General features: G+C 36.8%; 1 protein-coding gene across 1 annotated transcript; it reads right to left on the bottom strand.

Annotated features, from left to right (window-relative positions):
* Positions 1-17,501: 17,501 nt before the first annotated feature.
* On the bottom strand, positions 17,502-18,122 carry LOC104903780 (uncharacterized). Its single transcript, XM_010691889.2, has one exon. The coding sequence runs from the start codon at positions 18,120-18,122 to the stop codon at positions 17,502-17,504; it is 621 nt and encodes a 206-aa protein (XP_010690191.2).
* Between the last annotated feature and the right edge of the window lie 7,798 nt (positions 18,123-25,920).

The raw sequence follows: 25,920 nt of genomic DNA, 5'->3' as shown, positions 1-25,920 counted from the left end.
AGACATGCTGGTCAAAACAAAGAAAGCAGAGGACATGTGGACACCTGCAAGAAACCTTTGAAGTCTTAAAGAAATGGGATGAAGCTCAATCCTAGCAAGTGTTCCTTCGGTGTCCCAGTAGGCAAGTTCCTGGGATATATAGTCACCCAGCGAGGAATAGAAGCCAATCCCAGCCAAGTGCAGACACTAATCAATATTCAATCACCGCGGACCTGAAAGAGGTCCAGAAGCTGACGGAGAGTAGCTGCGCTGAAAGATTCATATCCAGATCATCCGACAAGTGCCACCTGTTTTATAACGTGCTAAAAAAGAATAAAGGATTCAACTGGACAGCTGAGCATGAAGCTGCATTGCAGGATCTGAAGGCCTATCTGGCTCAACCTCCCCTACTATCAAAGCCAGCTGCAGGAGAGACTCTCCAGCTGTATCTAGCTGTTAGCAGCAAAGCGGTAAGTGCGGTACTAACTAGGGAGGCAGAAAATCAACAACTCCCAGTTTATTACGTTAGCAAATCTTTGCTAGATGCTGAAACCAGGTACACATCACTTGAAAATTAGTGTTAGCTTTTATATGGCATCTCGTAAGTTGAGAACTATTTTGAGTCTCACCCCATTCATGTTATGACTAATTACCCATCAAAGCAGTATTACGAAAACCTGAGCATCAGGGAGAATGGCCAAATGGGCCATATCCTAAGTGCACATGACATTAGATATCTGCCCAGGACAGCTATAAAATCACAAGCCCTAGCTGACTTTGTGGCTGACTTTAGTCCCGACCTAGCAGCTACCGCTGAGGAGGAGGTGCGCCACATTAACAAAGTAGGTAAATCAGGCTCCTGGCAGCTGTATGTGGACGGATCTTCAAACTTCAGGGGAGCTGGTCTAGGTATAGTGCTAAAGTCGCCACAAGGAGACATGATAGTACGTGCTATCTGCTGCGATTTTAAAGCTACCAACAATGAGGCTGAATATGAACCTTAATGCAGGTATGATACTGCGCATGATTTAAAAGCTAACAGTTTGCATGTCTTCAGTGATTCGTTGCTAATAGTAAGCCAGGTAAAAGGAGAATACGCAGCTAAAGATTCAAAAATGGCCTCTTACCATGAGTTAGCTAAAGACAAAGCCAAGTTATTCGAAGAGTTCAGCATAAAGCAGATCCCAAGGGACCAGAATACCAAGGCCGATGCTCTAGCTAACCTCGGATCAGCACTTAGAAAATGCGATTTCAAGTCAATACCTATAGCCCACCTAGCTGAGCCAGCTATTAGCAAAGAGGTAAACATGGTGCAGCCAGATAGCAGCCAGGCAGGAAACGCTAGCTGGACCCAGCCAATCATCGATTTTCTAGAGAGGGGCATCCTGCCAGAAGATAAGCTGGAAGCTAGGAAGCTGCGAATGAAAGCCACAAGATATCATGTTATTTCAGGCACTCTATTCAAAAGAGCTTGCGCCAGACTATGACTATTCAAAGATGCTTGGAGAAAGACAGTGGGAGCCCACCTCAAGGAATTCCATGAAGGTGAATGCGGGTCTCATGCAGCTGGGAGAAGCCTATCAACAAAATCCTAGCATACGGGTATTATTGGCCAACCATGCGTGCTAATGCTAAGAGGTATGTGCAAAAATGCGAAAGCTGCAGAAACAGCAGGTATCCATCACCAGCTGAATATTGCATCCCACCTTACACCCTGGCCTTTCATGAGGTGGGGCATGGAATTGTGGGGAAAATTACCGTAGCTCCAGGGCAAAAAGTTTTCATGCTGCACTCACAGACTTACTTCTCCAAATGGATCGAAGCTGGGCATTCCAGCAGGTGAGAGTAAAAGAAGTAATTTTTTTGCATACTAACATTATCTGCAGATTGGGGTACCTAGCGAAATTGTTTGTGATAACGGATCACATTCATAAGTGACAAGACAAGGCAATTCTTCAGAATGGAACATAGCTGATAACTCACACCTAGATACCCGCAAGCTAACGGACAAGCTGAGTCCAGCAACAAAGTAATTATCAATGGCATTAAAAGGCCCTAAAGCTAAGAAAGGAAAATGGGCAGAAGAACTGCCTAAGGTGCTATGGGCAAACAGAACAACACCAAGAGGCGCTACAGGAAGAACTCCTTCTCACTTTGTAGGGTGCGAGGCGGTGTTCCTGCGAAGTAGCTGTCCCACAGCTAGATATGGATTGATGACTCCTGAAGCCAACGACAAAGAGCTTAGCTATGACCTGATTCCATCGAAGGATTAAGGACAATGCATTAATACGATGGCTGCGCAACAGCAAATAGTGGCTCGTAGCTTCAACAAGAATGTCAAAGCAGGTATTCAAGGTAGGAGATTGGGTTCTCAGGAAAGTTTTTCAAAATACCCAAGAGATCAACGCAGGTAAGTTAGGGATAAGCTGGGAAGGCCCTTATCTAATTGATCAAGTAGTTGGAAAAGGAGCTTATCGCCTAGTTACTAAGGATGGAAAAACAGTACCCAGAAGCTGGAACGCTTCTCACCTCAAGATGTATCATTTCTAACCTGGGGCATTAGCCAGGTTACTACCGGGCCATAGACGCCAGAATCTTCAAGTGAGGCAACCATTGTTTTGCATAAATCATTGGTCCACCAGGTAAACAAAGAATCAATTTTGTTAACGACTTAAGTACTTTATGATTATTGCTTGTACCAGCATGCCATCTAAGTCCAAATTCATACGTATGCAAACGCAAGGGGTCGCAGCACCCAGGTGGGTAGCTGGAATAACGAGGTCCAGCTACAAGGTCGTAGCACCAGCTTGAGCAGCTAAGGGTTAGAGCACCAGAATTTAGCTGAATGGTCGTAGCACCTAGGAAACGGGCCCAACCAAAGATGAACAACGCTTACGCCAGGTAAATATGTTGTTCTAATATCTAAGAACAAAAGCATGCATGTAACATAAGTATTTATCAATGTATCAACAGCTAAAATCAAAAGGCAAAAGCATAAGTCCAAACGATTAAATAGCTAAAAGTAGATATGTTCTTACAAAAACACATTGCCCCCATGGACAATGGTAAAAGTACCAAAGCTAATTAAAATTAAATTGTTCCAGAAAGAAAGCTGATAAAGTGCTGAAGAAATTAAGAAGCTATGCTAGCATCATCGCCAACAATTTTGTCCTTGCCACTCGGAGCAGTACCCTCTGGCTGGTTAAGTGAAGGAGGAGATTCAGCTGTAGATTGCTCTGAGTCGTTTGCTTTGCTACCTGTAGCTAGAGCCTCCAGTGCAGCCATAGAGTCCAGCTTGAGGAATCTGTCAATGTAAAAATTGACACCCTTGTCATCCAGCTTCTTGAACTTTATCAGGTAGGCTAGCTTAGCAGTTTCAATAATTTTGGCTTTAGATTGAATGTCTAAAGCCCTATCCTCAGCATCTCTGACAGCTGCAGCCAGGCGTGCTTTTTCTTTCTCCGCTTCAGCTATCTTCTCATCTTTCTCCAGCCTCTCTTTTTTAATTAATTTTTGCTCGGCAGCCAACCTGCTCTCAGCATCCAGCCGGGACTGTTTCTCCCTCTCCAGCTTAGCTTGGTGGCTCAAATTGTCCTTTTGCAGGCGAGCCACCTTGTCTTGAAGGGTGGCGACAGTCCGCAAGCTGTCCCTAGCAGCTATGCAGCTCTGGGAAAGCTGGCACATAAAGAAAAAGCGTAAGTATAAGCAGCAACGATAATAATCGATGTATAAAATAATTCGTAAGTTCTTTCTAACCTGCAGTGATAATTGAACAGCATGGTTCAAGACGACTTCAGGGTCTTGTCCTTTTAACCTCTTTTGTGCAGCTGGAAACACGAGCTTGTCAGCTGCAGGCCAGATCCCACCTTCTAGGCCTTCCTCGGCTAGGAAGTCTGCAGGAAAACTCACAAGGACTTCGTCTTTAGGAGAGTCAGTCGTGATGTCAATTGTAGCTGGGAGGGTAGATGAGCGTAGATGCTTGCGAGGAACCCTCTCAACCTGAGAGTGCCCAGAAGAGGCGGCTGATCTCTTCCTATTCTTTAGCCTGTCCATGGCGTCTTCGTGGGATAAGTTGCTAGATCTTGCTGGAGCTGCATGAATAAGGAAAACTTAGTTGGCCTAATGTCTAAGAGTCATAAATTAAATAGAATCTTTGCAGTCTAGAATTACCTGTCGACATCGAGTTGGTGCGAGAAGAAGCCTTAGTAGTCAATTACCTGACGAGTTTATCTTTTCCCAAGAAAATTATCTTTTTAGCGGTTAAAGAAGTTTATCTCTTAAGTAAAAAAATTTATCTTCAAACGTTTTAATTCCTCGGAGAAAAAGATAAAAATCTTCTAAGAAAATATAAGCTTATCTTAATCTTGAGATAAATCTTTTTGCTAACAATTGTTTTGCTTTGACTGGTAACTTGCGATTTTAACTCAGCTGCGCCTAGGTTGGCATCACAAGTTAGGGGCAATTGTTATGTCCTAGAATTTTCCTAAGCTGAAACTTGCAGGTAATGTGTTTGTGACAGCTAGAGAGCATCAGGTAGCAGCTACAGCAAGCAGAGATGAAGAGTACAAAATAATCTGGTTGGAAGAACATTGGATGCTAACTAAGACCAAGTCAAGTAATGACGTTAGGCCAAAGAAATAGAAAGAAGTGGTTAGCCAGCAGAATAGAAGATCTCCCTTGATTCTAGGAGTTGTGGCACCTTCATAGGAAAGTTTGTTATGCAACGTTCAAATGAAGGAATAACGTTATACAAATGTATTAGTATAAATAGAAGGGAAAACATTCTGTAAAAGCACAAGTCTTTACATTGCTCTTACTCTCATACTCTCTCTTCTACATTTACAATATTCATAAGTGTATCTAGTATAAGCTGCTAGCTACTAGCTGTAAGTTGTAATCTTCTCATATAGTGGATTGGTGGACTCAATTCCAACCGCGGTTTTTACCCTTTTCTTGGGGTTTTCCGCGTCACCATTTTTTGGTGTCTTTGTCTCCTCTTTGCATCTTCTTTAATTTCGTAGCTAGTTTCTCTTATCATTTCTAGCTGCATTTGCATTAGTTGTAGATCCTCAGCTAAGTTCTGCCTGATGAGAATTTGGCATAAACAATTCCTCGGTATCTTCGCGTTTAGTATGGTATGAAATAATTGTTGCAGATATTCCGTTATAGTATGGTATTAGTATGTCCTAAACTATAGGATTTCTTTGATAATTTATTCGTAAAGTCTTGCAGCTTTGATTTGGTGCTTTGACGATGTATACTTTATAAGTGTAGCCTTGTAGGAATTAGCTAGTACGCATTAGGGAGGACTTGACTTGGTAATGAATATTGGCGGTGGAATATTAGGATGAATTCGGTGATGGTGATGTATGATGATGAGGTGATAATGTGCAGGGAGGATGGAGGGATCAGGAGGTGTAGCGAGATGATGACGGTGCTGATTAGGCGAGTGAGGTAGTTGGCAGTAGGATGATGTTGGAGTTGTAGGGGTTTGATTGTTTGAGTTTGGCCGTGTGTTCTTGTGAGGGGGCCGAAAAATTGAGTGTGAATATATGGTTTAGGGGAGTTACATAGTCTATGTAAGTTTAGGTAGTTGTATTGTAATAGGTTTTTGAAAGTTAGTATTTTTTTAAAAGAATTTTTATTATAAAAGATTTTTTATTATAAAAGATTTTAGAAAAATAGTTAGATACTATCTCTGGTCTTTATTAGTTTACTCGTATTTCGTTTTGGGATGTCCCTTATTAGTTTATCCATTTCTTTTGTTTCTATTTTTGGAATGGGACCATTAACTTTTCATCACACATACATTCAACTTTAACATAAAATAATAGTTTCTCTTTCTTTCTATGTCCCACAACATTGTTTCTCCTAAAACTTTGTGCAAAAGAAACAGGTAAATTAATAAAGACCGGAGGAAGTAAAAACATATTTAAAAAACACTTTGGAGAAACATTATTTTTATAAAAAGATATTTGTATTTATAAACTAATTAATTAAATTAGTCAATTTTATTGATTAGATATTATTGATTAAATTAATCAATTTTATTACTTCCTCCGTTTTTTATTAGATGTTACACTTTCCTTAAATTGCATATTTTAAAATAGATGTTACACTTTTTTTTATTTCCTAAATTGGAAAGTTTTATACTGCATAATTACTCACTTACCCTTACTTATAACAATTAACCAAAATTAAACTCACTTAATTTAACCTCATGTTACACTAATCTAAATTAATTAAACATCCTCCCTCTCTTCTACCACCCCTCCCCCCACTACCTCAGCTGCCCAGTCCCTTCCCCCTCACAGCCCCTCCCCACCACCACAGCAGCCCCACCCATGCAGAACCTCCCCCACCCACGAAAACCTTCCCCACCACCACCGCCACCCCCACCCACCGAAAACCAAGCAATCTTCTTCGCGCAAAACCACATCGGTCCTCCATCTTCGACAGTAGAGGTGGGATTTTCGAGGCTGGGGTGGGGTTTTTGGCGGTAGAGGTGGGGTTTTGCGAGGCTGGGGCAGGGATTTTGGCGCGTGGTTGGGGTATTTGGGTGGGTGGGATTTTGGCGGGTGGGTGGGTAGGGATTTCGGCGGGTGGGGTGGGGTTTTGGGTGGGTGGGTGGGTTTTCGGGTGGGTGGGTGGTGATTTTGGCGGGTGGGGTGGGATTTTTGGGTGGCTGGGTGGGATTTTCGGGTGGGTTGGTGGGGTTTCGGGTGGGTGGGTGGGTTTTCGGGTGGGTTGGTTGGGTGGGTTGGTGGGGTTTCGGGTGGATGGGGGTTTTCGGGTGGGTTGGTTGGGTGGGGTTGGTGGCTGGGTGGTGTTTTCGGGTGGTTGGTTGGGTGGTGGTGGGAGTTCAGATGGGCGGATGGCGGGGTGGTGGTGGGGAACCAAGTTGGGTCCCTCTTTTCTCTCTCCTCCCTTCCCTTAAACTCCCATATACAATGGTCCCACATGCTTAATCCCCTACCCTTATTCTCTCCTAATCACTCTTTCAATTTTTGCCTAGGGAACCCAAATTTTCAAAAGTGTAACATCTAATAAAAAACAGAGGAAGTAATAGAATTGGGCTAGAAAATGGGTTATATAAAATTGGGCTTTCATAAAACTACTTTTAAAAGGCTTTAGAAGATTGGCTTTATAAAAGTTTTTTTAAAAACCTTTTATGAAATGGCTTAGTATAAATTATTTATAAAAAAAAGGTTTTCGGAAATATGTTAATAAAACGAGTTAGAAAATGGTTTTCGGAAATATGTTAATAAAACGAGTTAGAAAATGGTTTGGGCTTAAACTATTTCATTTTAGACTCGTTCTTATTCTTTCCTCGATCTGAACCAATTGGAACGGGATATTAGTCATCATAGGGTACTAAATGGGAAAACACAATTATGTGTCAACACTAAATTTCTAAAAGATATGGGTACTTACAAACGAAAATCTAAGAGTCATTATCTCGAGAAAGTTAATTTATATGGTCAAGTTAGTTCAATTTTGCAATATAATACGCCACCAAAGTTTAAGGACCCATGTATTCCTACCATTTCTTGTTTATTGGTGATTATAAATTGACAATGTACTCTTAGTTTTGGGTTCCAATGTTAATTTAATTCCATATTCTGTTTATGAAAAATTAGGATTAGGTGATTTAGAACCTGATAATATGACGTTGCAACTGGTGGATAGTTCATTTAGAATGTCGCGGGGAAGAATTGATGATGTGTTGGTTAAGGTAGATAATGCTTTTTTTGCTGTGGACTTTATAGTTCTTGACATAGACTCTCACCTTCCTAAGACAACATTCCAGTTATTTTGGGTCGTCCTTCCTTGGCTACTGCAGACGCGACTATTAATTGTAGGACAGGAGTGATGGATGTTTATATTCTAAACATGAGAGTTAAAATTAATGTTTTTAAAACAGCATCTCTCTCCTCTAATGAAGATGAATCGGCTTGTTTTGCTATACATACGTTTGATAATTCTAAAATTGAACCTCATTTCCTTGTAAAACTTCTCATTAATTATTGTCTATTGCAAGTTTTTGCAGGGAACGTATATGGGATTAATTCTAAGTGTCATGTAATGGATAAGAAGCTCATCATTTGAAAATTGGTAATGCAAATACTAGTAAAAATGAAGTTTTTTTTTAAACTAATTTATTAGATCCATGTTGATTCAATTACTACTAGACTAAGACTAGCTCAAGACATAAAACTTAGCGCTAATTGGGAGGCAACCCAGCTTCTACTTATATTACTAGTTATTAGGCCCGAGTTATGCTTCGGGTAAGAAAACATTTTATTTATTAATATAATACTTTATGATGACAACACTAAATACAACTTAGTCTAGTGGTTAAAACTTTAGTATATGTACTTGAGATCTTGAGATCAAACCCTGTACTATGCAATTTCTTAATTTTTTATCGTACATAGATTACATGAACTAAAACTCCCTAGGGAGAGCGACACGTGGCACAGTTTCTTGTTTTCGCACGCCTTTTAATATATTTGTATAGATTTATTTCTCATTTAGATTTTTAAGTAATTTTTAGTTTCTTCGATACTCACTTTGGCCATTCTATAAGGTGTTTTGTTTAGCAGATTTGCATAATATAAGTATGAGGCAATTATCATCGGCCTGGATGATATAACACATTATATCTTCTTTGCAATGTTCAACAATGTTTTTCACATTCCCCAGGCATAAATCCACCAGGTTGTATTATTCTCATACATTGAGGACAATGTCATGCATGATTAAGGGCATGTTCGGCAAAAGTTGTTGGTTGGGTAGCTGTTGGCTGTTGGAGTAGCTGTTAGCTGTTCGGGTAGCTGTTAGTTGTCGGCTAGTAGTTGTTAGCTCTTAGCTGTAAAAGTAGTTGTTTACAATATAAGTGTTCGGTAAAAGTAGTTGTTATGCTTATATATGATAAAAATAACATATTTTATAATTATAATATTAATTATAATTATATATATGATTAATTATTATACGATTCATACTAGGATGACAGTGTCTTCATCAGTCCACTTAAATACCTCGTTCGTCCCTTCTTTGTTATTAGATGAAGTCATCTACATATCTAACATAACCATGAATTATAAAAATATTAATGAGGATATAATGCACCAAACCATCTACATATCTAGCAGTCATATTAGTATACTAATCAATATTGAAAAATATAAGGAGAACGAAAACAAGAGAGTTAGTTGATAAAAAATATTATCTTTAATAAAAATGATAAAGTGGGATTTTTTATCCTTAAAAAGTGGGATTTTTTTCTGTTACTCCCAAATTTTTATCCTAAATATATGATATTCTATTAATTTCAAATTTTTATCCTTAAAAAGTGGAACTTTTTCCTTTGAAAAAAATAATAAAAAAAAGTAGAAAGCTACCTACAGAAAGTCAGAAACTGAACGCTATAAAATATGACGTTTGGGAAAAGCTATCCAAAAGCTATCTGAAACTCCAACAGCTACTCCAACCTCTATTATGCCAAACACTTAATTAGTGTTTTGACTTAGTCAAAACACTAAAAGCTAGTGCAAAAGTTGTTGCCGAACATGCCCTAAGTGTGGAGGAGAAGATAGATATTTATATTTATTTATGATTTGCTTAATGTGGTGAAAATGTGTTAAATTTTCAAAAACTATGGCCTTCTTGGAGCATATGTCGAAGAAATGGTGGATGTATTTAATCATGCTATGATGTTATATATGTGAATTACATGTTCAGAGTTCATGGCATAATTTCCCTCGTGTCTTTTTTATGGGGACATGCTGTCAAATTTTATTGTGATGTGTGTTACAAAATCTAGTTGAGTTTGATCATCATCATATATAATATTAAAGTAACAAAAATTCTGCCTACGTGTCAAGCCACCATTATTCAAAGCCTCACATTGCTCCTCGATTTCTCCTTTACATTTCATCAACCTGCCACGTGTCATTAGCCTTAAGATCTCTCATTTTCAGCTCATAATTTTAGGCGTAATTGAATTCCTTTTATCCATGATTCTAGCATTTTAGGCAACAAATCAATTAGATGTTAGGATTTTAAAATTAAATCAATTACTTGCCACATAAGTGTAACCTTTAAGGAAATAAAATCAATTATATCCTTAACACACTGGTCATAAGCCAGTTTTAAAAATATATTTTAATTACACGATATGATAATAAAAAATTAAATCATGAGCTAATATTCAACCATGATTTTAAGAGAAACATCCTAAAATCTTAAATTTATAAAATATTCCCCCGTATTTTAATGTATTTTTTATTTCATTTACGTACCTATTTATAGATGTATATATCACGATTAAAAAGATTGTTTAAAATGTTGTATATATCATGAAATATAATTTTATATTTTATATTATTTCAACCTTAAATGCATGAAATCTGATTATTATGGATTTAATAAATTTGGAACAAAAACAACTACTTAAAAAAACAATTCCCGTGCATTATGCACAAGTCCAAATCATATCTCAAACGTATAACTTCTTGCCATAAAGTAGAAGGGACAGGCGAAAAAAATAGAAAATACAGAAAAATTATTTTGTTGGGAAAAAATTATAGTACGAAGTGACATGTGTTTCTTGTGTAATTTTAGTAATATAATATAGATCGTAATCTACATAATATATATGACTTTACACAAGATACCATGAAGTACAAAAACAACTATTAGATGTAATTAAGTATACCTAAAATAGTATTGAACTTCAAACATATTGAAAAAAAAATTAAAATTATGCGTACAATAATCTACAAGGGTCTAACACAATATGTTCAAAATGTAATTTTTCGACAAGTTAAAACTAATTGTTTCCAACTATTATATCTAGATGAATAATAAAATTTATTGGTAAAAGCGGTAACTTTTAATCTTAAATGGATCACTTCTAGATTGAGAAAACTGATGTATTTGTGACAAAAAGTTACCCTCAAGTAACAATAACTTAGGGCCTGTTCTCTTCGGCATAAAACAGCTGGACTGAACTGGACTGAACTGAACTGAACTGAACTAATCTGAACTGAACTGAACCGATCTGATCTGAACTGAACTGAATTGAACTGAACTGAACTGAACTGAACTGAATTGAACTGAACTGAATTGAACTGAACTGAAATGAATAGTGATACGTGAGAGTAAAAATATTGTCAAGAGCTTAACTGAACTGATCTGAACTGAACTGAACTGAACTAAACTGATCTGAACTGAACTGAATTGAATTGAACTGAACTGAACTGAACTGAAAATAAGATGGGGAGAACAGGCCCTTACTGTATATTTGTGGTACTAAAGAATTTGCATAAATAAAAAAGTCAATCGATATTTTTTTTAGTTTTCTAATCAATAAAAAACTTCCCGTGCATTTTATCATGACATTAGTTACATCAATCACTGAACACACGGGTCATAAGTCGGTTTTAAGATATATTTTTAATTACACGATATTATTATAATAATTCATGAGCTACTATTCAACCATGATTTTATGAGAAACATCCTAAAATCTTTAATTTATAAAATATTCCCCCAAGGTGGAGTGTTGGAGTATTTTTATTGATCGGTCATATGGGCCCGGGTTGGACATCCAATTGCTTTGATTTGAATTATCCGGAGGATACTTTATACTTAAGATGTAAAAAGTAGGTCCGATTTTATTGTCAAATAAGAAATAAAAAGATGTTTTGTTAAAAAAAAAATATGTCACACCATGACTATGATCAGAGGTTACATATAATAAAAACAATAACAACTTAATCTTTAGTCCTGAAGTGGTCTAAGGTGGGCTAATATGAATCATCTCAACAAATAATATCCATGACCAATACATACTAAATTTTTTTTTAAAAAAAAAAACAGAGTTAGGGGTTGTTCTCTTTAGCATAAACAACTGAACTGAATTGAACTGAACTGAATTAAATTATAACTAATAATAATGATAATAATTTAGGAATTGAACTGAACTGAAAATAAGTTGGGGAGAACAGTACCTTAAAGTGATAGAAGTAAGACAAGAGACAATATATGAAATAAGAAATTAAATAAGGTAAAAAAAAGTGAAAACCAACATAGAGGGTCGGTTCACTTCAACTTATTTTGACAAAACTATGACGATATAAGTTCGAAAAAATTTAGATGATTAGGTGATCCAACGGGCTGTCAGCCCTCTAATAATTATTGAAATTTCCTTGGCCAATAGTACATTCAGACATTAATTTTATGATTGTTCTCTCTCCAATTTACTGTATATATATTAATATTATTATTTTATTGTGTCTAAGAGGGTTTAACCTTAGGATCGCTCAAAATTTTCCCACGCTCTTACATTCAAATGAAACAAAAATTATAAATACATCCACTTATGAACTTACACTTGATATTAATATCATTTTTTAAAAAAATGTACACTTTGAATTTGGCCCATTCTATATAAAAATTCTAAAATAATGGATTAGCATAGAAAGTGAAACATGGCCCATGTGCTTAAATTATAAAATATAGCTTTCTTTAATGAGCTTTGAGACACTAATTGAGAAGGTGAATCAACAAAATGAGTTAATTATATATCAAAAGAGGGATTTATAAGTATTCAATTTTAGTTGGTCTATAAGAGAGTAAAACCGTCGTTGAAAGATCATAAGTTATCGAATTGGAAAAGTTGTTAATTTGCCTATGCACTTTATTTTGACAACTTCTTTTTTTTTTTTGATATAAAAGATAATATTGAAATGTAAATCATATGGAGAACTTATAAAACACACATACATTATACAAGTACTGTATATTTATATTTGTTTACTATACAAAATTATCATTTTCTAAACCATTCTTAATATTAAAATTGTGGTGGCTTAATACTCCCTCTGTTTTTTTTTATCATTCTCACTTTCTTTATGCACATCTTCCAATGTACTTCTTTGAACTTAAATATCTTTCATTATATATTAGTAAAAATTATAACAATTGAATATTAATAATGTATTAATTGAGACGAATCAAACAAGACCCCACATGACTATACTTTTTCTTATAGATTGAAAACAATTGAGAAGATTCTCTCTAAGTATGAATAGTGCCAAGATTCTAAGTGAGAAAGATAAAAAAAAAACAGAGGGAGTATATTTTAAAATTGTTTTTAGGAAGAAACTAATGAGTAAGGATTATTTCGAGTAGCAACAGGGAATAAGGAATTTAGGCAAAAAAGTAAAGTGGGAAACCCCGTATGATACTCATTACGTCAGATGGAACGGGGAATAAGGTATGATACAATATATCATCGAAATTGTGGTAATTTCAGGTAGCAACGGGGAATAAGGTATTTATACCCCATATGGTACTTATTCTGTCAGTTGGAACAAAATTTCTTATGATGTTTCAAAAAAGACATTTTTTCAGCCATGTGTTAAAAGTCAAGGACAATCCGTATCACATGATAGGTTTATATCTCCCGAGACCAGTTCTTAGTCATGGCTAATTTTATGTAGCCATTTATCAGTCACGAGTAAAAATTGCCTAATAGTACTAATTTATGAGAAACATGGGAAGTCTAACACTTTAAGGCCATTTCGAGTAAAAAATGAAGACTGTAGTGTGGAGAGGGATTCTAAGACAATTGACCCCTAAGTGGTTAGTGGGATAAGACCAAGTTCGTGCAACTTTTCTCCCTTTTTGAAGCAGTTGAGATCATTAATTTACCTTTATCATCTCAACCCTTAGATGATGGCTTTGTGGGGCTACGCCAAAATTGGTATATTATATTCAATTATGTCATCACTTTATTAATTTTTCAAAGAATTCCCATACATAAGTTATTAGCGGTTCAATTGTATCGAAAGTGTGGAGAAAATATGGAATTTCAAAGTTCCTCTTAAGGTGTTGTTGGTTTGCTTATGACTATGTTATACAACCTCCGTTCTTTTTCTACTGCAACAATTGAGTAATTTTCACGTTTGCCAATGCACTATCTTAACTATTAATATCTTTAATTACTTTTTAGTAAAATTATAAAAAATCGATATTCTGAAAGTATATATTGAGACGAATCTAAGAAGACCCCAGATGACAATATTTTTCCTTACATAAAAACCATAATGTGTAGTGAAAGGTTATGATGGTGAATGGATAGTGTAAAAATCTCATTTTGCAATATTATAAAAATAGAATGGAGGGAGTATCTTCTTAATAAATTTTGTTTTGCACTAAAATGAAGTCTTCCAAAACATATGAGTATTATTTATATGTTAAACAACTTTATAATTAATATAAAGGTGTATATCTCTTAAACACAAAGTTTTTTTATCAAGTTAACGTAAGAATCGTTTACAAGTTTTCATTATAGCTGATACATATACATTGTTATTATACTAAATAGTTCCCGTGCATTATGCACGAGCCTAAAACCTAGTTCTCAAACTAATTGACAAAAAATATGTGTATTCATAAAAAGAAATATTTTCTTGTTTTGTCATTAGTTAACTCGCATTGGATTTATTATAAATGACATGTAAGATGGCATAAATTCCTGTTTGACATGGTTTTGTTGACCGATAGTTTTATTTTTCCCCAAAGGTGATGAGACTTTTAGTGGTGACATTTGAAAGTAGTCAGGAAATTTTGAGCCGTCTACTGTTTGAGATCGATAGTGTTTCGGTCAATTGTTTTCTTTCATGTCTGATATATCTCCTCTTTGTTTAGTTATATCTTGAGTTTGCATTGTTTCTCCCCAAAATTGTCACTTATTCATGTTTAAAATATAATTGAGGCATTTTTTTCATATTAGAGTTTTCAGAAGTTATAGGTAATATTTCTACATATAATGACTTTGATAGCCCTGTTGAGCCTTAATATCCTATTTTCTTTGCTAACCATACATTACAAGCTTGCGACCTCCTGCTGATTTTATCTTAAGCCTAGCTAAATGGAGCAATTATTAATGTTAGAGATGTAAGTATGTGTTACCGTAGAAATACAGTGAAAAAAAAAGTATTTATAAATATCAAAAGGTGAAAAAAAAGAAAGAATAAGGTATGAAATCAAAAGGGAACAACAATATTATGAAGTACAAATATACAACAAAGAAAAAAACAAAAAACTAGTTGAGATGGTTACGGAAAAAGGGTGAAGGAAATGCATAAATAAAGTCGTCGGAGTATAGTGTTCTATGGTTAATTGGAGTTTGTTGTGACGTAAATATTATAGGTTATTTTTGCTCCATTTAGCTTAGCTCTTTATACCACCACATTCCTAAATAAATTCCCACCTTAATTAACCTAGTCCAGTTATAACCTATTATAAAGAACTCATGATTTAAAACATGTGATTAAGTTTATCTCGATGGAGGCTCAAATGCAATTCAAGCTTACAGAGCTGGTAATCAAGTTGATCAGAGTCTAAAAAAAATGGCCCACCACTATTATATTATTATCATTTGAGAGTGTTGAGTACTTATGACTAAAGTAAGGTTGCCACTTCCTTTGCCCAAGTTTGACTCGTGCTTGTTAATTGCGACATTTAAATATTTTCGAAATAATACAGGTTCTAATGTCTATGATTACACACCTTTGCTAATTGGTCTGGAAATCTCTATTAATAAGGTTTTGTGGGTTGCCGTCTGAAAAATCTCAGGAGACCATACTCGTCCACTATTAGGGCAGCCTAGGGGTTTAAAGGGCTTATTACACATTTTAAGTGCAATCGTGATTCCTACGACAGTGAGTTAGATTTTATTAACTTGCAACAAGATTTGAACCCATGACCTATTGCTTTTATACATGACACAATTACCATCTCAACCAACTTTTAATCATGCTTTAAGAGTTGACATTATTATATTTGTACCTTTTAAATGTTGAGTTTTCCTTAATACTTCATCCGTTTAGAAATAGTTGCACCATTTCTAATTTGTGCACTATTCACATCTTACACTTAGATTGTCTTTAGTGATTTATATTTTAGGAAAAACATAGTCATGTGGGATCTTGTTAGATTCGTCTCGATGTAAATTTTTTTAATATAAACTTTTTATAATTTTTACTTATTGATAATTAAAGATATTAATGGTTGAAATCATACATCGGCATGCGTGAGAAGTAGAAATGGTGCAACTATTTCTAAACAGAGGAAGTATATTTTAGTGGGAATGAAAAAAAATGCATATGAAATTCGAAAACACAATACCAACTCCGGAGCAATGCCGGACCCAAATACTAGTTATAAACCATAAGTTGTAGGTTTTAATCATTTTCATAAGTTACCTAATAATTGGGTTTATATAATTATTTATTAGTTTGACTTATGCCATATTTATACTATTAATAATATATCTAATGTTGATATGTAATTATAATGTTGGAATGAAAGAAACGCAATTCGGCCTTAACAATTTTAATGGGTTAAACCCATTTGAAACAAAACCACAAGACAAGAGGAAGCTAATTCCCTTTGATGATGTTAAACTCAACTAAAGAAGAAATAGGCTAAAGCCCAAGGCTGCCGAGATTACACACAGCATTTAAAGAAGAAAAACAGCCTATTGTTGATGGGCTGATAACACGGCACCACTAAAGAAGAGGAGACAAAACCATAATATGGTTTTGCTGGGCTAGGACGGACGGTTAGGAAGTCCAAACAAAACAAAAACATCATGCAGCAGCACATACGACTACGAGAGTAATAAGGGATTGGAAAAGGAGTTTGACGGGGGAAGCACACAACAGGAGAGAAGACGGCAGCAGTACAGAGCAACGGAGCACGAAGCTTTTAAGCAGATTTTCGGCCATAGTTTCTAATATTTGGGTGATGTTTTCTCTAATTGTGAGTAGTTAATTTCTTTTTCTAACATTTAGATGAAATCCTTTTCGTATGAATTGATATTTTAATGGTGTTTGGGAATTGATTTTTGGTTTATTAGGTTTATTACTGTTTTCAATATAATTAGTGATTAATCTTGTAGAATTAATTATTGGTTTTTATTGTTATCAAATTTACACATTTAGTTATTATAGTTCAAAGTGTGATAGCAATGGTGTTTGAAGATTTATGATTAAAAAATTATGCTTTGGTTAGATAAGTTACGTCCACTCAAAAAAAAAAAAAAAAAAAAAAGATAGTCATCTAATTAATCACACTACTATTTCTTTTTTAGTATTTCGGCTTGTAATTTACTATAATTTTTTTTTTTGATAATTCAGGTTTTTTCATTAATTTCTGAAAAAAAGGATAGAGAACCCTCTACCAATAAACCAGGTATTCCCTTCAGAAAGGGAAACTTTTATAGTACCTTAGTACACCCAATTTAAAGGAGGAAACTCCACCCTTGAGACGGATACATCAGATACAAGCGTTCCACATCCACTTTTACATTCTCATTTCTAATTCCTCAAAGTGCAAGAAAGACTAGAGTAAACTAACTATTAGGGCTCTAGCTATCTGAAAGAATACCATCAAGCTACAAAATATGCTAGAACAATGTCAGCTGGGAGCAGCGCATTAATTTACAGCCATGCAATGAAATCGTCTTCTCTTGATAGACCCCTTTTTGCAAGCCCGTCTGCTACACTGTTGGAAGCTCTCCCTTTGTGACAGATTTCAACTTGAAGCCCAGTTGATGAAATGTTGCGGATAAAATTGAGAATGAACTGGATATTCCACGGCCCACCAGATCGTGCGCAGCACCAACCAACAACATTTTTTGAATCAGATTCAATGATTATTTTTCTCCCTTGCAACCTTGTGCTGCCTTGTACTATCTTCAATGCTTTATGAATTGCAAAGACTTCAGCCATATTAATCTCCATATGTGGTATAGGTGATGAGAATATACACAGGAATTTCCCTTCCGAGTCCCTAAGAACTCCACCTATTGATGATCTGATTAGAATTGGGTGCAATGAAGCATCCACATTCCATTTAATGCAATGAGATGGTGGAGGAATCCACAAAGAAGCAGATGGGTCTGGGATGGCAGGTAAGGTGCCAGGGGTCAGATTAGACCAACGAAGACATTGAGGGGTCCGAACAATTTCATCAGGGGAGTAGGGGAATTCTAGATTCCAGCCTTTTATCCACCATCCAATTCTAAGTAGAATTAGATCTTCAATTTGCTTGGTAGTCATTGAGATCTGATGGAAGATACGGGAGTTTCTTTCTTTCCAGAGAGACCACAGGATTATGAAAAAAATTGCAGCCCAAACTCTCTTGAAGAACAAGTTAACCAATGGAGATTTCCATTGTATGAATGCATTGCGGAGATCCGAAGGGAATACCCATGCCACTTCCCATATTTTTAACCACCATTGCCAAATTTCGCAGGAGAAGGAACAATGTAAAAAGAGATGATTTTAGCATTCTGGAGACTCACCACATAATACACAGTTGATTTCAGACTCAGGAATTATTTGGAGTTTGACCAATTTGGCTCTCGTGTTTAGTTTACCAAGGACTGCGAGCCAGGTGAAAATTTCAACTCTGTGCGGTACCAGATTTTTCCATAGAGTCCTGAGAGGAGAGAGACGAGAATTTGGTGAGGCGAGAGACATTTTCGTCTTGAATGATTTGACCGAGAAATCCCCATTCTTTGATGGAGTCCAGACAAATGTATCTGGATTAGATGGGTCGAAAGTTACTCGATGCAAGATTGAGACCAATTTATTCCATTCGCACAAATCCGGTGAGCGTAGGATTCTGGTCCATGAGGGAGTCCATTCCCAATTATGACCTTGCCAGAAGCCAAAGGATGAAACAGGACCATTTGGAGTGGTGCTTAATCTGAAGAGACGTGGGCATAGATTTTTAAGAGCAATTTCACCCACCCAAATGTCATGCCAAAATTGCGTGCTTGCCCCATCTCCAATTCTTTTCCTGATACATGATGAAATAAGGCCATAGGCAGTTTTATCCTTCACAAGGGCAGAGCATAAGGCTTTCCAAGGTCCACCTTTCCTTGGAATTGAGAGATCCACTGGTGAGAAAAAAGGCCCATATCCATATTTATCTTCGATTACACGTCTCCATAAGGTATCTGGCTCAGAACTAAATCTCCAGAGCCATTTGAATAGAAGTGCCAGGTTTTGGTGGTGAAGGTTTCCCACGCCTAATCCACTTTCTTCTTTTGATTTTCGGATATCAGACCATGCAGCTGGAGGAAGATTTTTTTTTTTCCAAGGAGCCACTCCAGAAGAAATTTCTTTGAATTGATACTATCCTTTCAATTACCCCCTTTGGGATGGGATAAAGAGACATATAGTAAAGTGGGAGGCTTGAGAGGGAGGCTTTGATCAGGGTGAGGCGTCCACCAATGGAAAGCAAGCTTCCTTTCCAGGACGCCAATTTCTTCACCATTTTGTCTATGATTGGATCCCATAATTTAATTCTTGAAGAAATCCCGCCAATAGGCAAGCCTAGGTAGGTGAAAGGTAGAGAGCCTGTTTTACATAGAAGGACTCGAGCCGCCTGCTGCAACCAATTTTGCGGTTCGTTCAAGCAAAATAGCAAAGATTTATGGAAATTCACTTGTAGCCCAGAGGCTAATTGGAAAAGAATAAGAACTTTTCTGATATTTTGAGTCTTGATTACAGAAAATAATGGTATCATCGGCATATTGTAGATGAGAGATGTTTAGCCCCGCCTTTCCAATATCGATTCCGTTCCACAAATTCAGTGAAATCGCTTTGCACATCACCTGATTCAGGGATTCAATTACAAGATTGAAAAGAAAAGGTGAGAGAGGATCACCTTGTCGGAGGCCTAGATGGAGTTTAAATGGCTTTGATGGGGAGCCATTAATGAGAATAGAGGCCGAGGCAGTGGATACGCAAGCACTAATCCATTTCCTCCATTGGAGTGGAAACCCCATCTGAGTGAGAACCCAATTCAAGAATTCCCATGAAACACAGTCAAACGCTTTGTGAAAATCGAGTTTAAGGATGGCAACTTTTATTTTTTTTGATTTGCAAGTCTCTACTAACTCGCTTGCAATGAGTGCCCCGTCTAGAATCTGACGTCCTTTTATAAAGGAAGATTGGACGTTTCTAACTAGATGATCCATCACCTTTTGCAGTCTTCGTGCCAATAACTTGGAGATGATCTTGTAAATGCATCCCACCATACTAATGGGACGATATTCTGATAGGCCTGTTGGGTTTTCCACCTTTGGGATCAGTGCTATAAGAGCTGTGTTACAGCCCTTCGGGAGTGATGATGAAACAAAGAACTTGTTTACTATGTCATATACTTCTTCCTTTATGAACTGCCATGCTGATTTAATGAAGTTGAAGTTGAATCCATCAGGTCCAGGGCTTTTGTCCCCATCGCATGATTTAACTGCTTCATTTATTTCCTTATGAGAGAAGGCAGATGTGAGGAAGGAGCATTGATCATCAGTCAATCTTTTGAAATCAAGATTTTGGAAAGTCGGACGATAGGTGCATTCTTCTTGAAATATATTCCTAAAAAAGGAGGCTGCATCCTTTTTTATCAGATCCGGGTCGTCAATTTCCAGCCCATTAACTAGGAGAGAGTGGATGGAGTTGCGTTTTTTTCGGATTGTGGCCACGGTGTGAAAGAATCTAGTATTTTTGTCGCCCGCTTTCAGCCATTATATTCGAGATTGTTGGGCCCAATGGACTTCTTTGATTCTAAGCCCCTTCCACAATTCTACCTGCCTTGATTTTCTTTCCTCAATTTCTACCTCCAAGAGATCTCTCGTATTTGCTGCAGTATCAAGCTCGTGGATTCTTGCTTCACATTTTGATATTCTTTCCTCAATATCCCCAAATACTTGTTTATTCCAGACCTTTAAGGCTTCTTTGACGTCCTTCAATTTTCCAGAGAAGGTTATATGGGTGCTACTTCTCCAAACCTCTTGAGTAATTTTTAGGCACCCCGGGTGAGAGAGCCAGGCATTCTGAAAGCGAAAGGGACGTGGGCCCCAGTTTATGATTCCTGTGTTTAGAAGTATAGGAAGGTGATCTGAGATACTTCTTTGCAAAGAGGATGCAGTGAAAGATGGAAACTGAGTGATCCACTCATTGTTTACAAAAATTCGATCAATCTTGCTTTTAGATTTGCCTCGGTGCCATGTGAACCACCCATTGTCCAGAGGTACTTCAATTAATCTCAAATCCTGCAAAAAAGATTGGAAATCATTTGAGCCATTAATGGATATGATCTGACTTCCCCTATCCATAGGTGATAATACTTCATTGAAGTCTCCCATTAGGAGACAAGGGAGATTATGTTCTTTCCAGAGGTTAAAAAGGCTATTCCAAACTTCAGCTCTTTCTTCAATCGAGCATGGATTGTAAATGTTGAGGAGAATGCATTTGAAATTAACTGTCTTGATACAGCCAATGATCGCTATCCAGATTCGATCCATTTTCGATTCTTCTAGATCAAAAAATGCTTCATCCCATATGGTGACGAGGCCACCTGAGTTACCATTAGATGGGCTGAAAAGCCATTTTGCGTTGCCATTCTTCCATATTGAGAGCATAAGTTTGGTGTTCATTGATTCAAGCTTGGATTCCTGAATGAAAACAAAGTGTGGGGAGTTTGTTAGGATGAGTTTCTTGAGCATGGTTCTTTTGACTCTAGCCCCTAGGCCTCTGATATTCCACGATAGTATTATCATTTAAAACAAATGTTTATGAGAAGGGGAGGAGTTCAGGATTGATTAGCCTCCCAATCCTGAAGCTGCTTATCAATAATTCCTTGGATTTGTCTTCTAAATCTAGATGGAGATCCCACGTAGGAAAGGCCAATTTGAGATGCTAACTGCATTGTTTCATCTGCAGTAATGTGGAATGATTGGTTGAGGGAGGGATTTTGTGGTTGGTGAGGTGGAGAGGAAAGAAGGAGGATTTTTGGTTTATTTTTAAGCTTTTGCCTTTTTTTTATGAGCCTGCGAGCCCTTTTCTTTTCATGGGCTTGTTTTCGAATTGGGGTAATATCCTGTTCGAATCCAGGAGGGAAGAGGGGCCCAAGAAGGGATGAGCTGGAAGAGGATGTTGAATTATTTGGGCGAAGGAGGGGCCCAAATCGATTAGCAATATGAGGAGGAGAGAAATGGAAGGTTAGGCTGTGGGGCTTGTGTTTTGATAGAGGGCTTGGTTGGATCTTTGGGCTTGTTTGGCCCAGCTGGATGGGGGACAAGTTTGAATCCTTCGCTGCTGATTCAGCACTTTTATTAGGGGACAAAAAGCTCATTTTTCGAGGTGAAAGGTGGCTGCAGTTATTGGGAAGGGGAGATGAATTAATCATTGGATTAATTATTGGAAGTTCAGAGGATTGGAAGGGATTTTGTTGGTTTTGGTGAGAAGAGGAAAGGTTATTTTTGTCTGGAGTGAAGACAAGATCGTTTAGACCTTCGCAATTTGTCAGGTCCTCCACTAAATGTTGTCCCACCTCGCCACCACTGACAGTGACGTCATTTTGATCTTCATTTGACCCATCAGTTCCTTCTGCAGAACCGGAGTTTTTCGAACTAGAACTTGGACTTTCTTCTGGAATGGGATTGGGTTTTGGAACTTCAAAGCACCTATTCTCAGAGATGCTAATTTTATATTCCTTTCCATCAATATCTATCATCATTTTGCAGTTGATAGTGAATAGGCAATCTGTGATTACCAGAATCTTGGCACAGTCAAAACTGGAGTAGTCAATTGAGAGAACTCGACCAAAAACACATCCTATATTGAAAAAGTTTTCATGATCCCATCCAAGGAGTGGGACTCCATATACGCTGAGCCAAGTTTGCTTCCATATAGTTGAAAATGATCCATCAACATCTCTGATATCCATAAACCACTTATCGAGCCATTTGCTGTCAAGTAATGCCTTTTTATCTTCCACTGAGGCGAAGGTGATAAGATGTGAGAGACCTCCTAGGGATTTGATTGTTAAATCATTTACCCTTCCAGAAGAATTCCATCCAGAATCTGGGATGAGGATAGGGATGAGTAGGCAGTTGCAATGGCACTTCTTAAAAATAATTCCTCTTTGTCTTGGCTTTTGACTCCTTTAATTCGGCCCACACAGTCTCCATCATCTGATTCTCTGATCTGTATAGAGTCCCTTATTTTTTCCACCATTTCACCGAGGACCCTTGAACTCATTCTCCTTTTTTTGGTTGGCTCGTATACAAAGAATTCCGGAACCGGGTCTGGTTCTTGGAATGGAATTCCGGAGGGATTTTCCACTTGAGGGGAGATGTTGATTTGGGTGGTTTCCCGTGGGGGGTTTATGGGGGTGTTGTGAACTCAGAAGGTTGAGAAGTAGCTAGGAAAGGAATGGGTTCGGATTTTCTCTCACAAACTTCTTTATAGGATCTGGAGTTTCTCAGGGCTTTCCTCTCTGTAAGGTGCGGAGGACGATTTGGCTGGGGTTGGATGGGGATAGGGTTAGTTTGTTTTTGAAGGGGGGTATCATATTTGGCTGGGAAGACTTTCAGTTTAACCGTTCCAATTTGTCTACCATTCACTCCAGCAATGGCAGATTTCATTGAGCTTGAAGAGGAGAAACAGATGAATGCGTATTTGTGGTTGCAGTTTTTCCTGAGAATTGCAGGGATTTGGATATTGTTAATGGTTCCATATTGGTTGAAAATGTCGAAGAGGACTTTACTGTTTACGGATTGGGGAAGAAAGTCTATGAAACATGTTCTCGTTGCTTTGTTTTGCAGTGGTTTGGCTTTAGGCTTCCTTCTTTGAACTGTAATCCAGGGGTTGAATGTTGCTTCATCAAGGATCTCCTCCACTCTAGCTTTCGCACTCTCACCCACTCTCTCTCTTACTTTCTCTCTCATCTTTTCCTCCCTTTTGTAATTTAGTATAATTAATAAACCTATTAATTATTAGTCCAACTAATCTATTAGTCATATTATTAGTGGTGGATTTGAGTGTCCTGAATTTCATATTATTGTGTGTTCTCCAATTCACTTTTGTTATCATCAAATTTATTTAGTTATTTTATATTTCATACTATTTTGATTAGTTCCACATACAAACCATTATGTTTATATTTAGGATTAAATTAGTAGACATTATACTTAATTTTAATCAACTATTCCCTATATATACGATTCCCGATCATTTATCATTTACTACTAAGTCTACTTGCAAGAATAGGATTTTATAACTTGTTTAAATCGCTATTTAAGATTTTGGCGTCGTTGTCGGGGGAACGAACCTGGGTCACCCGCGTGACAGACGACAATACTTACAACTATACTACAACATCGTCAAAAACTTGATAGCAATTTCAGACAAGTTTTAAAACCCTAAACATGTAAGTGTATAAGACTTAGTATTAAATGATAAATAATAAGGTATCGTATCACATGCCACAGTTGATTAAAATTAAATACAATGTCTACTAATTTAATCCTAAATATAACTATAATGATTTGATTGTAAATTAATCTGAAACATAAAGTGGCTATATAAACTTGACAATAAAAAGTGAATCTGACAACAAACAATAATATGAAATTTAGAACAGTTGAATCCACCACTAATAATATGACTAGTAGATTAATTGGGATGAGAATTAATAGGTTTATCAAGTATCCTAAACTGCAAGCCAAAATACTCACAAAAATAGCATCGTGGTTATTTAGGTAACACAACTTATCTAGCTAAAGCATAAATTATTCAACTTTTTAATCACAATTCCTCAAACACCATAACATCACACCTTGAATTACAAGAACAAAGTATCTAAATTTGATAACAATATAACCTAATAATTAATTGTACAAGAATAATAATCAATTATATTGCAAACAATAATCAACCCAATAATGATCTCAATAGTTATGCAATAATAAACCAAGAATCGATTTTCAAACTCAATTAAACTATCAATTCATAATAAGAGGGTTTCGTCTAAGTACTAGAAAATGAAATTAGCTATTGATAATTAAAGAGAACATCACCCAATTATGAGAAACCATGACTGCTAAATGCTCGTGCTTAGTTGTTCGAACTCTTGTTCTCCTTTTGCTGCCATCTTCTCCTTCGAACTCTTCTCCTACGTACTGCAGTGTTGCGCGTTCTTTTATTGATTTTCTCCCGTCTCGTGCTACTCCTACTGATGTGTATAAACTATAGCCTGCCAAACATGCTCTACCCGTAGACCCGACCAGAAATACCTGACTCGAGACCCGTTTTTCACCCGAAATAGATCAAAACTCGAATAACCCTGCCCGATCGAAACCCAACCCCGAAAGTAAAATGGATTTGAATACGACTCGAACCCGAATTTACCCGATCGAAATCGACCCGATAATGATGACCCGAACCCTAACCGAAAACTTGTCATATGAGTTACTTTTTCAGCAAATTTAAGAAAAAATTATCATCAAATACTATATATGATTTAGCCATTGTTCATTAATTATTTAACTTACTCTCAATAGTCTTATATGTGTTTTATTTATTTGCGAGATTGAAAACTTAATTTAATCTGACTCGATTTCAACCCGACATGTTTTAACCAGATCCGATATGGCTCAAAATCCCATGGACATGTACCCGATCGGGCCCGAGCCGGATATAACCCGAACACAAGTTTACCCGATTATGGTCTGATCCGTATTTACCACCTCTAGTATAAACCCTCTTGTATTTGTTCTGTTATGTGATACCCCTTTGCTGCGAGGGTTCATAGCCCCAAAGGTGTTTTTTTGTCTTTTTTTTCCTTCTTGACTTCAAATGGTGTGTGGGCTTATGGGCTTTATCCACCAAAACTAGTGTGTGCGAATTTGTGAATGTATCAAATGTAATTGAGTGGGCTTTCTCATTCCGTTAGTGTTACAAGTGAAAGCGGACTCCAAGACTTGATTAATGCCAGTATCACAGTATGTAATCTTTCACTAATATTATTTCATCAACTTAATAACCAAACTAATAAATA

Source organism: Beta vulgaris, chromosome 4 (assembly GCF_026745355.1).
Source record: "Beta vulgaris subsp. vulgaris cultivar EL10 chromosome 4, EL10.2, whole genome shotgun sequence".
NCBI lineage: Eukaryota > Viridiplantae > Streptophyta > Magnoliopsida > Caryophyllales > Amaranthaceae > Beta > Beta vulgaris.
Note: the sequence above shows the minus strand (reverse complement) of the source record. Positions and strands in the feature narration are given on the sequence as shown.